The sequence below is a fragment of the Pelecanus crispus genome, chromosome 7 (genome assembly GCF_030463565.1).
Source record: "Pelecanus crispus isolate bPelCri1 chromosome 7, bPelCri1.pri, whole genome shotgun sequence".
NCBI classification, from domain to species: domain Eukaryota; kingdom Metazoa; phylum Chordata; class Aves; order Pelecaniformes; family Pelecanidae; genus Pelecanus; species Pelecanus crispus.
This window is the reverse complement of record NC_134649.1, coordinates 40,896,957-40,911,442: the sequence shown is the minus strand read 5'-3', so window position 1 is coordinate 40,911,442 and position 14,486 is coordinate 40,896,957. Positions and strand designations below refer to the sequence as shown.

The 14,486-nt window shown below is 37.7% G+C and overlaps 1 protein-coding gene across 4 annotated transcripts in view; it reads right to left on the bottom strand.

The window, feature by feature from the left end:
* PRKAR2A (protein kinase cAMP-dependent type II regulatory subunit alpha) overlaps nt 1-14,486 on the bottom strand; it is a 67,368-nt gene that overhangs the window by 28,226 nt on the left and 24,656 nt on the right. For 3 of the 4 annotated variants that reach the window (XM_075713868.1, XM_075713870.1, XM_075713871.1), the window contains one exon: nt 12,416-12,451. In XM_075713868.1, coding sequence (XP_075569983.1) covers nt 12,416-12,451 — 36 coding nt within the window. Of the gene's footprint in view, nt 1-12,415; nt 12,452-12,899; nt 12,921-14,486 lie in introns of all 4 variants that reach the window. The other variant, XM_075713869.1, reaches the window with a different exon arrangement.

Sequence of the window (14,486 nt, the reverse complement as noted above, 5' to 3'; positions counted from 1 at the left end):
ATTTGTTTTATGTATTCTGAATGCATTTTCAAATATTTTTACTAAATTCATACAGATTAATAAAAATCTGCTTTTAAGTATTTATTTAAAAGGCTTTATCATCAGATATAGAGTAAAACAATTGAGTAAAACAAATGCATTAGAGCAGAACAGCCATTAAAATGATACAGCCACAAATTAAATTTTTTTTCCACTACAGGAAGATTTGACAAAGTATTTAAAATTACATTTCTCTAGGGGCAAACGAGAACTTTCATGATGAAAGAACTAGAATAATAAATGGAAAGTAAATAACCACAGTCTCTTTTAGATTTATATCTTTACATACATATAATGAAAGCATTACATGCAGACAATACTACTTCAACTAGATTTTAAAGACAAACATAAAGCACTTTTAACTTATGACACAATGCATTCCTCCTTAATTAATATTTCAAGGAAGGCCTTGTTCAGGGTTTGTTTTTTTGTTTTGCTTCGCTTAACTCCTTCGGCAACATACAGCATCTAGCATGGAAACCGCCCCAAGTTAACTGACAGGCCTCGCTTTGCCACAGCCATCCCACACATTGCAGGGGCATACAGCACCAGACAAATAACAGACCAAAGGCTCCTCAGCACACTTGAGAACCTGCTCCTGGGATCTATTGTGGAAAGACATTTCCTGTTAAAGTAAGAGGCAATTGGGGCGGGGAAGGCATCCTACTGAACTGCAAGGAAACTTCAGAAGACAATCCTCAGCCTGCGTATCTTTATTTAAATCCTCCTCCTACTCAGGAGCAATTAAAACAAAAAACTTGTGCCAGTGCAGGACTGGGGATAGAATTCTCTTAGGCTCTTCTACCTCTTTGGTATAACCAGAGGAACATGACATTTCCTTTTTCTTTTTCTGTTTTTAATTAAACCAACAACTGCTTATCATTGTATTTGCTTTATGAAGTTGCCTGTTGAATTATACAGAGGCACAACTTTTACTTAATGCCTTTATATAGGAGTTATGCAAAATGCTTTCTCTTATCCTTCCACTTCACATGCTCACAAGCGGTTAAAGGGTCATACCCTCCCACCTCACACAAGCCAGGTGGAGAACAGTAATAGTAAAATCATGCGGCTACTTCATTTCATAGAATAAAGCACTGGCAAAAATAACTGAATAAAATGCTTCTAGATCGCCTAAATACACATTTGTGCATACATTCCAATAATTCTATGTAATTCCTAGACTGAAATTTTTGATAATTTGAAATCCTACAATTTACAGAGGACTTACCATGAAAGCACTCTGTGGACAAACTATAGTACTCTGCAAGTAGTCTCTCTCCTGTACAGCTGCAGAAGCCAAGGAACAAGACTACCTGATTTTACAGAAATCGTCTGCTAACTAAGCCACAACCAGGGCTCCTGCACTTTTGGCTTCCATGTCTCTATTCATAACAGTAGAGCCCAGTGTGCTCTGGACCTTGCAGTAAGAGGTGAGTCTGCATGAAAAATAAAAACAACAAAAAGCTTTCCATCATTGTAGAGGACTAATTAAAAACAAGAAAGCTTTCCATGTGGCAGTATCAAAGAAGTTCACAGCTCTGACATGGTAACAACCAAACCCAAAATATTGTCCCTTTGATCTTGTGGTGGGTTGACCGTGGCTGGATGCCAGGTGCCCACCAAAGCTGCTCTATCACTCCCCTCCTCAACTGGACAGGGGAGAGAAAATACAACAAAAGGCTCATGGGTTGGGATAAAGACAGGGAGAGACCACTCGCCAATTACTGTCACGGGCAAAACAGACTCAACTTGGGGAAATTAGTTTAACTTATTGCCAATCACATCAGAGTAGCGTAATGAGAAATAAAAACTAAATCTTGAAACACTTTTCCCCGACCCCTCCCTTCTTCCCAGGCTCAACTTCACTCTCAATTTCTCTACCTCCTCCCCCCACGCGGCACAGGGGCATGGGGAATGGGGGTTGGGGTCAGTTCATCACACGTTGTCTCTGCCGCTCCTTCCTCCTCACACTCTCCCCCTGCTCCAGCATGGGGTCCCTCCCACAGGAGACAGTCCTTCACGAACTTCTCCAATGCGAGTCCTTCCCCTGGGCTGCAGTTCTTCACAAACTGCTCCAGCATGGGTCCCTCCCACGGGGTGCAGCCCTTCAGGAGCAGCCTGCTCCAGCGTGGGTCCCCCGCGGGGTCACGGGTGCTGCCAGCAAACCCGCTCCAGCCTGGGCTCCTCTCTCCACGGGGCCACAGGTCCTGCCAGGAGCTGCTCCAGCGCGGGCTTCCCACGGGGGCACAGCCTCCTTTGGGCACCCACTGCTCGGGCGTGGGGTCCTCCATGGGTGCAGGGGCACAGCTGCCTCACCATGGGCTGCACCAGGGGCTGCAGGGGAACCTCTGCTCCTGTGCCTGCAGCACCTCCTTCCCCTCCTTCCGCACTGACCTTGGTGTCTGCTCTTCCTCTCACATATTCTCACTCCTCTCTCTGGCTGCAGTTGCGCAGGTTCCCCCTCACCCCCCTTCTTAAATATGTTATCCCAGAGGCTCTACCACCATCACTGATGGGCTCAGCGCTGGCCTGCGGCAGGTCCATCTTGGAGCTGGCTGGCATTGGCTCTATCAGACATAAGGGAAGCTTCTGGCAGCTTCTCAGAGAAGCCACCCTGCTACCAAAACCTTGCCACACAAACCCAATACAGATTTTAAACAGTAATTTAAAATTTGCTACTTCTGTTTCCAACTCCCTTTACTACACTTAAACAAAAATCTTTAAATGGCAGCACGGTATTTTAGAGTTAGATGTTATTATTCCATGCAGTGCAGCCTGAGACATTCAAATGAAGCAAGCTTTATTCTTGCAAGGTAAGAAATCAGAAGACTGAAATGGATAAACATGCTGCTGACCTTGTTCAAGCCTTCTAAGAGAGCCTTACCGATGAGATAGTCATCCATAAAAAAAGGTCTCCTGGAAAACATGATGCTACTACTATTTCAGAGCACCCAGATTCACAATTGTGGAAGTAAGCCTTCTGCTTTAATGATCTTCTGTTTTAGCCTATCGCATAAATCTTACCATATTTCTAAATGGTTATGTAAGCAAGGCAGATAAAACCAGAAATTAAGCACCAAAAATGTTTACGTGCCTGATAAACACAGTGATACTTTATCAGTTAAAAACAGCATGGAGAATGTTCATTTTACATTCAGTTTATATCAAAACACCGCAAGTTCCAAGAAATGGTTCAAATATATACCTTAAAAAAAATAAAAAAGAAAAAGAGGTATGTATCTTACAAGCTTTTAGCTGTGAACAGTAGACAGAAAAGATAATCTCGCTGAGGAATAAAACAGAAAAAGTGTTTTTCCAGCCTAGAAATAAGAAATTCTCTTTCAGTTTCCAGACCAAGGCATTTTTTGGTTTTTATCCTTGCAATTCTGATATGTGAACTGCTAAACCTGCAATAAGGCACATAATACTTTAAAAGAACCACCAGCATCTTCGGAAGAGTGCACTGAAGCACTTGTGTTAGAGGAGATATTTAGCAATGAAAATTACCCACATCTTTCTGATGCCTATCATGACAGAGAATTGAAGGGTGTCAAAGTGTTAGAAGGCATTTCTGAAATTAATGGTTCAGCAACTTAGATATGATTTTTAAAGATTTCTAGAGAATGTCCAAATAGATTAAAAATCACATTACCCCTAATGGAACAAGTATTGCCTATTTACCTGTAGCAACAGCAAACAATATAAAACAAGCATGGCTTTGACACAAAAGGATTGCGTGCAGAGTAAGGATGTGGAAGCCCCCAGGTCCCCATGATTTGAAAGAATCGCTTCCCGTCCTGGCAGGCAGGCAGGCAAAGCAGGGAACGTGGAAACCTACTGTCCAATTCCTTGATGAAAAACCCATCGGCTATCCCCATTTCTGTGCAGCTGCTGAGCAACTCAGATGCCCTGGTGATTGCTAGTAATGGGGAAGGCTTAACTATTTGACTTGATGCAACTCATCTTCAGGATGAATCAGCTCTCGACTTGGTGGCTCACTGAACAAATGGATTTCATTTACAGGAAATACACAGCTGAAGTAGTCTGGCAAAAGACTAGCATCAGGCAGAACTTCATCAGTTAGAAGTTGTGTGCTTTATTTATAACCTCTCAGTTCTGCGTTTTTCTGTTACAGAAGATTAGCGAGGTTAAGAAGATTACACTCCTTCCTATCCCAAATTTTGGAGACATGGGAAAAACACACATTCAGACATGCTAATCTGAATCAGGTAAGCGCTTCAGGCAGCCAAGTACCCATGCACCAGCCATCTCCCAAAGTCAAGCCTTGATTTAAGTCTCTCGTTAAATGAGAGCCCTATAAAGGGCTCACAGCAATTCCTAACCAAGATTACTTGAAACCCATTATATTCCCCATCGCTATTTTTTTAGCATGCTGACTTAAAGCTTTGCGTTATTTGGAGTACACACAGACTCATCAAGGTGTTCTGGTGTTAAAAATGACTGAGTGAAGTTTCTGAAAACACATGGGATATCCTTTCCATATTTAAATCAGGTATGTTTAAACCTTTGTGTTCTACATGGACTATTCAATCCATTTCACACTTAAGTTACAGCAACCTCAACTTGCCATGAGTGTATTAATCAGTATAAGAGCATAACATCTGACTTTTCTAAAACTTTGTATTAAAAGAGAGATAAAGTGCTGCCTTACTTATTCACAAGAAAAACACAAAGTGCATCTAACTCCCAAGGTCACTCCACATATATACATCACAGCACCATGCTTTGCACTAAGTATAAAACCAGCTTTTTAGCCTGTACCATGACATGCATTTTGAGATTTCCTCCACTGTGTCTGCTTTCAGTTTCTTGTGCACAACAAACCATGTGCAAATATTTTCATTTGGACTTTAATTCACATGTTAAAAAACAGCTTGGGTTCAAAACAAAAGGGGGAAAAAAAAAAAAGCAATTCTCTTTTCCATCTCACCTCAAAAAAAGAAAATTAAATTCTAACTCATCAAAAAGTGAGAGAATGAAATTTTACAAAAAAAAAAAAAGCAGCTGAAGGCTGATATTTTCAAAAGTATTTATGTATCTAAAGATATGGACTAGCATTTATGTAGGCTTTTTAAAGATCTTTAATGTAAAAGAATTAATGAAAGTTAATCACCTGCACCTTTTGCCACCTGAACACTTTTGAAAAACTGGTCCTTACTGCATTAATTGCTTAATAAACATGCATAGCTATACCTTACTCTCCCAATTAATAAGAAGGACTAATTTGAGTTAAAGTATTTGACTTCAGATGAACAACTTTTAATTGTTATGTAACACCATAAGCATGAGCAATTATTTAGAAAGAATAAATAAAAAAGGAGGAAAACTGAATGAATTCTACTCCACTGTAGCACTTATATTCACTTATATTTGCACTGAGTCGATTGAATCTGATTTCATCTGACCAGGTATTGCACTGACTGAAGTTTTAAATAAGGATGTTAATTGAGTATCTTATTTCTCTTTATGTCATAAAAAGATCTAGCAATTACAAGCAGAATTATTCACAACAGTGTGAAATCCAAGTAATTGTGAAGTCACGACTGTTAATTTCCAAAAATAAGCTTTTCATTATTCAGTGAATGCCAATTACATGCCAAGAATTTTTAAATAAGACCCAATATTGCAAACAGAGAAAACAAGCTTTTTTTGTTGTTGTTGTTTAACGAATAATGATTCAGGCACTTTCTTACAGGAGAGCACCCACACAATTTATCACCACTTTCATCTGTCATCCCACACACTTGGCTTTTGCTCATATCAACATTTTTCAAAATGAATTATTTTCACTCTAGTTATGATATCAGTTTTGCAATCATTAGGGCTAGCAAAAAATGATAGAAGCATCCGGTTGTTGAAATAGGAAAGCTGTCTGTGCCATTTGTAAAAACGTGATTTTTTTAATTGAAGTCTCTTACAATTTATCATTTGCCTAAAAACCTTTCAGTAGAAGTTATTATGCCATCAGTTTTGTAAGATGGTGAATAATCAATATAGAAATTCATTAAATAGCTGCAAGACAAGAAACCAGATCATGATTTTCAAGTCATCCTCTGATAATCAGATAATCAGTCTGATAAGTAGAAAGCAAAGAAAACGGCACAGAGAAAGTTCGCCACTCAGTCTTCCTCCCTTGATGATTTGAAGTGATGAGATTTTATCACTCAAGTAGTATATAGTATCCTGCAAGAGAAAATACTCAAAACCACCTCCCAAAAGTGTTGCCTCTTGCTTCATTGCTACTATTTAGATGCCCTGGTTTAACAGGATCCCAAAACAGTATTCTTTAGCAAATACTAACATACTGCATGGCAATAATATAAAAGCTTCCTTAGGAAGTGATTTTTTTTTTTTTTTAAAGCTGTCATTTTAAAAGGCTAAAAGCTACTAGAAAGATTTTACTATGTATAATATTACTGTATCCTGACATCTCAACTTGCCAGGGTATGAAGAAAATGCTGTATCTCACTAGAAAGCCCAGAGAGATATCAGACTTCAACAACATATCTACTTTATGAGATGATTGCTCATCTTTGGTAGGAGCCAGCAGAACAAGGAGTTCAAGGTAAAGAGTCCCTATTGTCAAAAAGGAGAACCAGTGAGTCTGAAGAACCAATGGTCATACAGGCCTCTTATGGAAGTTTATCTTACGAGGAAAGAAAAAGCCAGAAACTGTCAGGGAACATCAATTTACACATTATTCAAATACAAAATTCTATAACTACACTCTCTAAAAATATCATGTTAAAATGTTACATGAAGACGGGGAGAAAAAAAAACCCAAAACATACTGTCGTATCAGATCGCTAGAGAGAAGAGAAACTTCAAAAATACCAATTCCAAACCCAGCATTTGTTGGGGACACTGACAAATGTTAAATGTCAGTGTCCCCAACAATGTTAATGTTTTCTATATACAGGAATACAGGATTCAGTAACATTCAAACAAAATTATCCTCTACATCTGTAAACATTTATTCAGCAATCGTATCTTAGGAGAGAGCTTAGCACCCGATTCCAGGGACAGCAGATTTGATCCTTCTCACTTCACTGAGTTTCAGCTGAAAGCTACCCTACCAAAGGGACTAAACTCAAGCAATTCTTGTTCATTTGATTACTTTTTATATTAACATGAAAATAGCCACAGATCCTGACAGTCATGTTACTTCACAGGTATAAAAATATTAGGGAAGTAAATGTCATATATAGCTTCCCTAGATTACATAATCCAATTATTCTGCTTATATAGTTGTTGAATGTAAAAAATTTAATCTCATTCCTATCCCACAGAGGCCAAAAGAAGATTGAGGAGGGAGTACAGGCATATGCAAGAGAGAGAAATTACACCAGGTCACTCAGATAAACAGAAATAATTGGAGAAAACAGATTAAAACCCTCTGTCACACGTGCATGGTATGGGTGTCATATTTTGTCAGATTTTTTTCTACCCCATGAAGAAGTCAGCAAGTCTGCCGGAGAGTGGGTGTTCTGTGGAATGAATCAAAGGTATCTAGAAATGGCAATACAGAAATCTAGCAAAAAACTTTTCTGAAACATGCTAGAACTAAAAGAGGACAAACTATGCCCAAGTGAGACTGTAGTAGGCGTCACACTCTTCATTCCAAAACCACAATTAGCTTTCATTCATATACTGCCAGGAAGAAAATTCTCCTCAATGTCACATATCAGTTGTTATAGTGGGACAAATATCAATGCTCTCTTCCCTCTAGTTTTGAAATAGCTTTGCTATTATTACTTGAGAAAGGAGGGATCACCGATTTCTCCCACCTCCCTGCACCCTGTAGTCACTAACCAAGGGCTGAGCTACTCACTGGTATTCTCTGCAGTCTCCTTCACTACAGAAGAGGAAGTGACTAACAAAATAAAGTTTGTCAGGAGCCCCTGTGCTTGGAGGAAGATCAAGAAACATAAGCAAGCAAGTATGAATTTCAACACAGTCCAACTCTTGGGAGGAAGGAATCTGTATGGTTTTCAGGCCATCCAAACCAAGCCTGGGCAGACCAAGTCAGTCAGCAAACCATGTAACACGAGTTACGCAGACATTGCTAATTCACTTAAAGCAGCAGCAAGAAGACTTTTCTACCGGGTAATCAGCACTGAAATTGCCCGTGGCACCACAGCCTATAGCATCCTATAGCTAGGAGATTTTAAAATTAGTAGGTTGGGTGTTTGGTTTGGGTTTTTTTGAGGTTTTTTTGGGGTTGGGGTTTTTTTTGTTTCTATGTAGGGATAGCTTATAATTTTGCAAACAGAGGATTATTTTAATCAAGTCAGCCACCAGCCAGTGTACAAGTTAGAACTGACCAACACAATGCTTGGGGTTTGTGCGCACGTCATGGAACCTCAACATGTTACATGGCCAAACATTGCTACACACAAGTAATCTGTTCATTAGATAAATTTCTAGGAGAACATCAAGCTTTCATTTCTCTTTCTCCCTCTTAGCATTTCCTGGAAAAGGCTGTTTCTCTTCATGAGAACACTACTATACCACTCTGCACTTCTATAAATAATTCCATGAACATGATTAGATAAGTCCCCCTTTTCCAGGATGACCCTCCTGCACAGTCTATGGAGTTTCTCACTATCCTACCCACGGAGCCCTGCTTTGCTGGCTGAATCTCCGACCAGCACACAAAGCCATGGTTCTCTGGTCAAGAAGCAAATGGGATTCCCTGCAGAGCCTTTATGGCTGTTGAACCATTTGGAAGAGTTTAATGCCAAGCAAGCAAACACCAGCCCTCCCCCTCAGGGAACACATCAGCCTAGGAGATGAGTAAGTAGCAAATGTTGCAGAAATGGGGAGCATAAGTGAGCAGAATGAATCCCTGTGTTCGCAGTACTACAGGGTGAGAAAGAAGTAGTAGGTGAGAATGTGCTACTATCACTTATGGGATATGAAAGCAGTATCATCACTTTTGGTAAATGATTTGAGAAATGTAGAAATAAAATTCATTCTTCTTTTTGTCCAAAAGAACACAAACAAGGTATGTTTTAATGTACAAGGTCGGCTTGACCTTTTTAATAGACTACCATTTGTCAAGCAGTTTTCTTAAATCCCGATTTCTTGAAGTATTTTACTGAGGTACTGCATAAGCTAGAAGTAAACTAATTTGCTCAAGTTTTCAAAAAGTGCAAAAATAAACTTCCTGACCAATTCTTGAGATGTGTCAGAAAACTCCTTATTTTGAGTGTTAAGGAATGACAGCTAAATATTTACAATCATTAAAGCAATATTTGCCAGTATAGTCAAGAGCCCCAGGTTTAAATGTTTCATAACTAAAAATAAACACCTAAATGAAAATTCAGTAATCATTACAACAGGTTTTTTCTATGGGTTTAGGTATCCTTAGAATTTGCATTAGTACCCCAAGGGAATCATGATCATCCTGTCATCTTTAGGCAGCTAATCACAACTGACCAGGAGTAAACACTCCAAATTTAATACTGAGGACATTAATAAAGCAGTTTAAAAGAGACTCTGTAACTGCTATGTGTAAGAGAGGGTCATAAACAATTGTTCATCTCCAAGAACACGTATCTAGTTGAATCGTTTACTAGAACAATTATTAGCCTTCCTAAACTGTATATATACTATAGACAATTACTTTATCATCTTTTCCTTTAATCAGAATTATATTTTTTTCTTTCATTCTTGACCTACTGAACAAGAGCAATGCCATTAATTCCCTGGACAGCCAAATGCTTAAAAGAAAATCCTTGCTTGAATTTTACATCTTTTCTTCAATATGTCCAATGTTAGTTTTTAAATTCTTCTCCTATTTTGTTCTTCCAGAGTACAGTACATCTACAATTTTGTGCATGTAAATCTTGATACCAGCAAACAATTTAGCTCTGCTCTTTACTCCCCTTACAAATATACACTGCACTGGAAACATGACAATAGCCAGTAGGACTGACAAGGTTCAACATGAACTAACAGGAAGTTCTTCTGAATAGACAATCAGAAAAGAATACACTAAATGCAATTACAAAAAAATTGTGTGTCAGCTTTTTTTCTCTATGGTTTGTTCTGCTGTACTTAATTAGTTAAAAACAGATACATTTAGATACAACGCTGAGTAAGCCATAATGAAATTTTTGGTTGTTACTTGTTATTTGTTGGTTTATAAAGAAAAAAGAAATCTTATAAAAATTGCAGAATGAAAAGTTTCTTAAAACCTAAACACACCTAACGAGGAAATCAAATCAAATTCAGAGCACTAAAACCAACAAATCAGTCATTCATTTTATGCAAGGGATTATAAAATGCAGTTGCCTATGATAGCAGGGGGTTGAGTTCAATAACCTAGAACAACCCTGCCAGACCCATTTCTATTTGGGCGACTTCCTGACAGGCACAGCAGGTATGGAGTGAAGAAAAAAAAAAAACCAAAAAACCAACAACTAACACCAAAACAAAACAAAAACAAAAACACCACCACCCCAAAAAAACCAAGCAACCAACTCCCCCCCACCCCAAACCAGTAGGTTTCTGTACTTTTCATGGCAAGAGAAGGAAAACGGGGTCTCCTTGTATATGCATGGTCCCACACTGACCATGACCTGTACAATACATATATAGAAAGTGGAGAAAAAAATATATTTTAATTGTGAAAAGTATTTAACACACAGTAGTAAAATACACATACTCTATTAATGTTTGTCTCCATAAGAATTCTAACATGTACTGTAAACTCTGAATTATTTTGCTCTTCTTGGAGCAGCAGTGTCATTAAGCATCTAAACAGTCCTCCTTAATCTAATTGCGTAAGTTAGCAATTCAATTTTACATTTCTGTCTAGTTTTTAGACCCCTTCAATGAAGGAACCTGTTTTTTAACTAAGAGTAGCTCAATACTATGAGAGCACCAATACTATATTTCAGTATTGGAGATTCAAAAAGATTACAACTACCCTCTGATTAAAGCTCAACTTTTTGACTTTGGGAATAATTCAGCCTTTATTTAAATTTAAATCTGAGATGTATTCACTTCTTTCTTGTAAGATTTCACTCCATCAGCAGGTTCCAGGATGGATTAGTTTAATTAGCAGAGAAATGAAAATGTCCTGGGACTCTGCAGCTTAAGACACTCTATAATGAATGACCTCCAATATTTACTATCAGAGTATCAAACTCCATCAATTCAAGATACAGTTTTATCTGGCCTAAATTTCTCATGCAATAATATACCAAAATAACCAGCACTGTCAATTTTTAAGAGTTATGAAGTTCTTCTTATACTCACAGTTACTTATATGTAGTGGCATAAATACACAGTCATACCCTTAATCATACCCAAGCAAGCAACTACTAGTAAAGCAACTGAACTGCGTGGCTACAAGGACATTTTGCACATAAAATTAAACATTAAACATAAAAAATCTCATATATATTTATACAGCATATATATATTATCAACAACGCCCCACCATAACTACCATACCAAAGAACATGTCAGATCATATATACAAGTTACAAACTGAGTAGACTTGAACTGAAAACTAGAGAGAAAACACTAAACACTGGCATTTTTATAAAGACATTTTTCAAATCAGAACCATAATGACTTTCTAGACCAGCTAAATGTTACAATTAAATATTTGAAGAAAAAAAGTAACATATGCAAAGCAATCCACACTGCACCTCAAATGAAAAAAATAATACAACACCTTCTCATCTACACATAACATTTTGTTCATGTGATACTGTTCAAAAACAACTTTAAAAAGAGTTTGTTGGGAATAACCAATCTTAAATGCTTTAATGAGTAGCTGTTAAGACAGAAAATAAGCAAGCAAAAAAGTATAATCTGCGTCTCCAGAACAAGCGAACAGCCACAAATCCAACAACTTTAAATATCAGTTGCACAAGCAAGGGGCTAAAACAAAGACAGGACACCCCCCACCCCCCATATTTCTGTATTCTAACCAGAGATAAAATTCTTAGCAACATGGAAGACTAGGAGATGCGTTCCAGCAGAAAGAAGCTGCCACTTTTTCAATTCACTGCAGAGCAAGCCTTTGCCGTAATTATTACGTCGCATGAAAGTTCTGGGAAGTTTTTCTGGACAGAACGGTTACTGCTGCTGAAGTTGCTTCAACAGTCTGATCACCCACAAAACTGTTTTCTAAACTACTCTCAATGTGTTAGCCCATTGGTTTCTACAGTGAATTAAGAAACGATTCTCATTATTTCAAATAAAAATACTGCAAGGAGTATGAGAAATGAGGCAGTGATGAAGAGTAAGGTCATTTTTAATGTCATTCCTTTAGTCAAGTACATATTTCAAAACCTTTGCAGAAACATTAAATTCTAAAAGGAGATCATACCTGATACTCTTCTGTTGTATCGGTTAACAACTGGAGCTGCAAAATAAAAAAATCAAAATTACAAATGCTATTTATTTTTACAAATTCAAAATCTTGAATAATCATGATATATTTTTACTACAGAAATACCATACAAATCTCTTTTTAAAAAACAAACAAGCAAAAAGCCTTTAATATAAAGCTTTCATCCACTTATTTGCCAGCCAACAAGCGTTTATTCAAAGTTAAAACTTGATATTCCAGAAAGCCATTACATGGTAAGATGGAAGAGAAGCAGTTTGGGGGGGGGGGGGTTTACCCAATTCTGAAAAAATATACCTCTACAGATGTTACCCAATCTTAACCTATCATCAATTCCCAGCCCACTTTACTTAGCATTATTACAAAACATTCAAGCACTTGAAGTTAGCTGTACCTACTTAACACATCAAAAGCTGGTGGAACTTACTAGCTAAACCATTCTGTACTCCTACACAACACGAGCCATGTAACTGTTCAGGTGGTGCTCCCATACTAACTCCAGTCATCTCTCCTTGACCAAGGTTATCTTCCATAAGGGCACATATTAAATTCTGGGGCACGAAAAATAAGGGCACGAAAAATTCTGAGATGGAGGATCCATTGTTTCATTGCTTTTTGTTCATGCTGTTAGGTATACAAGGTATTTAAACTTTATCTCTGATTTGGGATAAACTTCCTGACTTCCGCTATTCACATACATTTTGACATTAAGCCCACCTTTAGTAAACAGTATTCTTTCCCCCTTTCACTGTAACCAGGTTACAGTCTTTGTGAGTTACTTCAGTCTCAACACAAAAACCAATCAACCTGTAAAACTTCACCCAGAACAAAACATGCTCCCCTTCACCACTAACAACCAAATTTTATTCTGAATGCTCCATGCCTTCCCATTCCTCTTTCCCTCAACTGATAACTGCAATTTTCCTGATACAACCAGTGACCATTGCATTCTTTAAACATTTAAGAATTAGATGAGCCTTTATACCACATCAAAGCATGTGCATCAGAGCCAGATTTATTAAAACACATGCTACCAAAATCTTAAAGATCCCATCACTTCTTAGAATTAGAAACTTTTGAGTATCTCAGCACCACCAGAATATGAGAACAACGTTTTCTTAAGCAAACACATAAGAACTCAGCTTCTTTTGAGCATTTACAACCACCTTGTGTCTATATTAAAACACATAACTGAGAATAATACCAGAAAAAAAAATTATCAAAATTATTATTGTGTATTCTTTTGTAATGATAAAGGAAATTAGAAGAAAGAAGATGTTGCGGGAAAAATCATCAGGCTAACTCCATACAGTTTTCAGCCAAATCTATCAACAAGTAGACCATACTCAGCTTAACAAGAATCTAAGGATTAAAAGCAAGATTAGTTTGAATTTTACAATTTAGATCAAGACCTAAACTTACATAATACAGCATAATCCTTATAAAAATAACATTGACATGGTGTTTCATACATCAAGCTTGAAGGAGTTCAAAACACTGAATGATAAACCTGAGAATTCAAGAAACTTTATTTTCAAACCTTTAAGCAATTTTTGACAGCGGCAACCCTTCCTGCAAATAGGGGCAGCATATATTTCGCTTGTCAAAGGACACCATGGATGCAAGAAGTTTGTATTACCTTAAGGGAAGACAGACATTTGGAACAGAGATCCACACTGGTTTATTAAATAAACAACAAACTCATGCAGCTCCCTGAACTGAAAATGTTCATACATTTTGCCCTGTTCTTAACTTTTCCACGTGGGCCTGCCTGTGGCCACCAGTGGCAACAGAGTACTACTATAGACATTAACTTGCCCTGCAACAGAGCATTCATTCTTATCTCTAGTTTATTGAGCTAGTTTAACTGAGTAACTACTCAAAGTAGGGAAGCAAATTTGGATCTTAAGAAACAGAGAAACTTACTGCTTCTTATCTAGAGACACAGACAAATGCCTACCAGTTCTAAGACACTGAAAACAAGAGGACCCAAACCAATTAGTTCAGTTCCTGCTATAAAGTGATTTATTACAAGAGAAATACTACATTC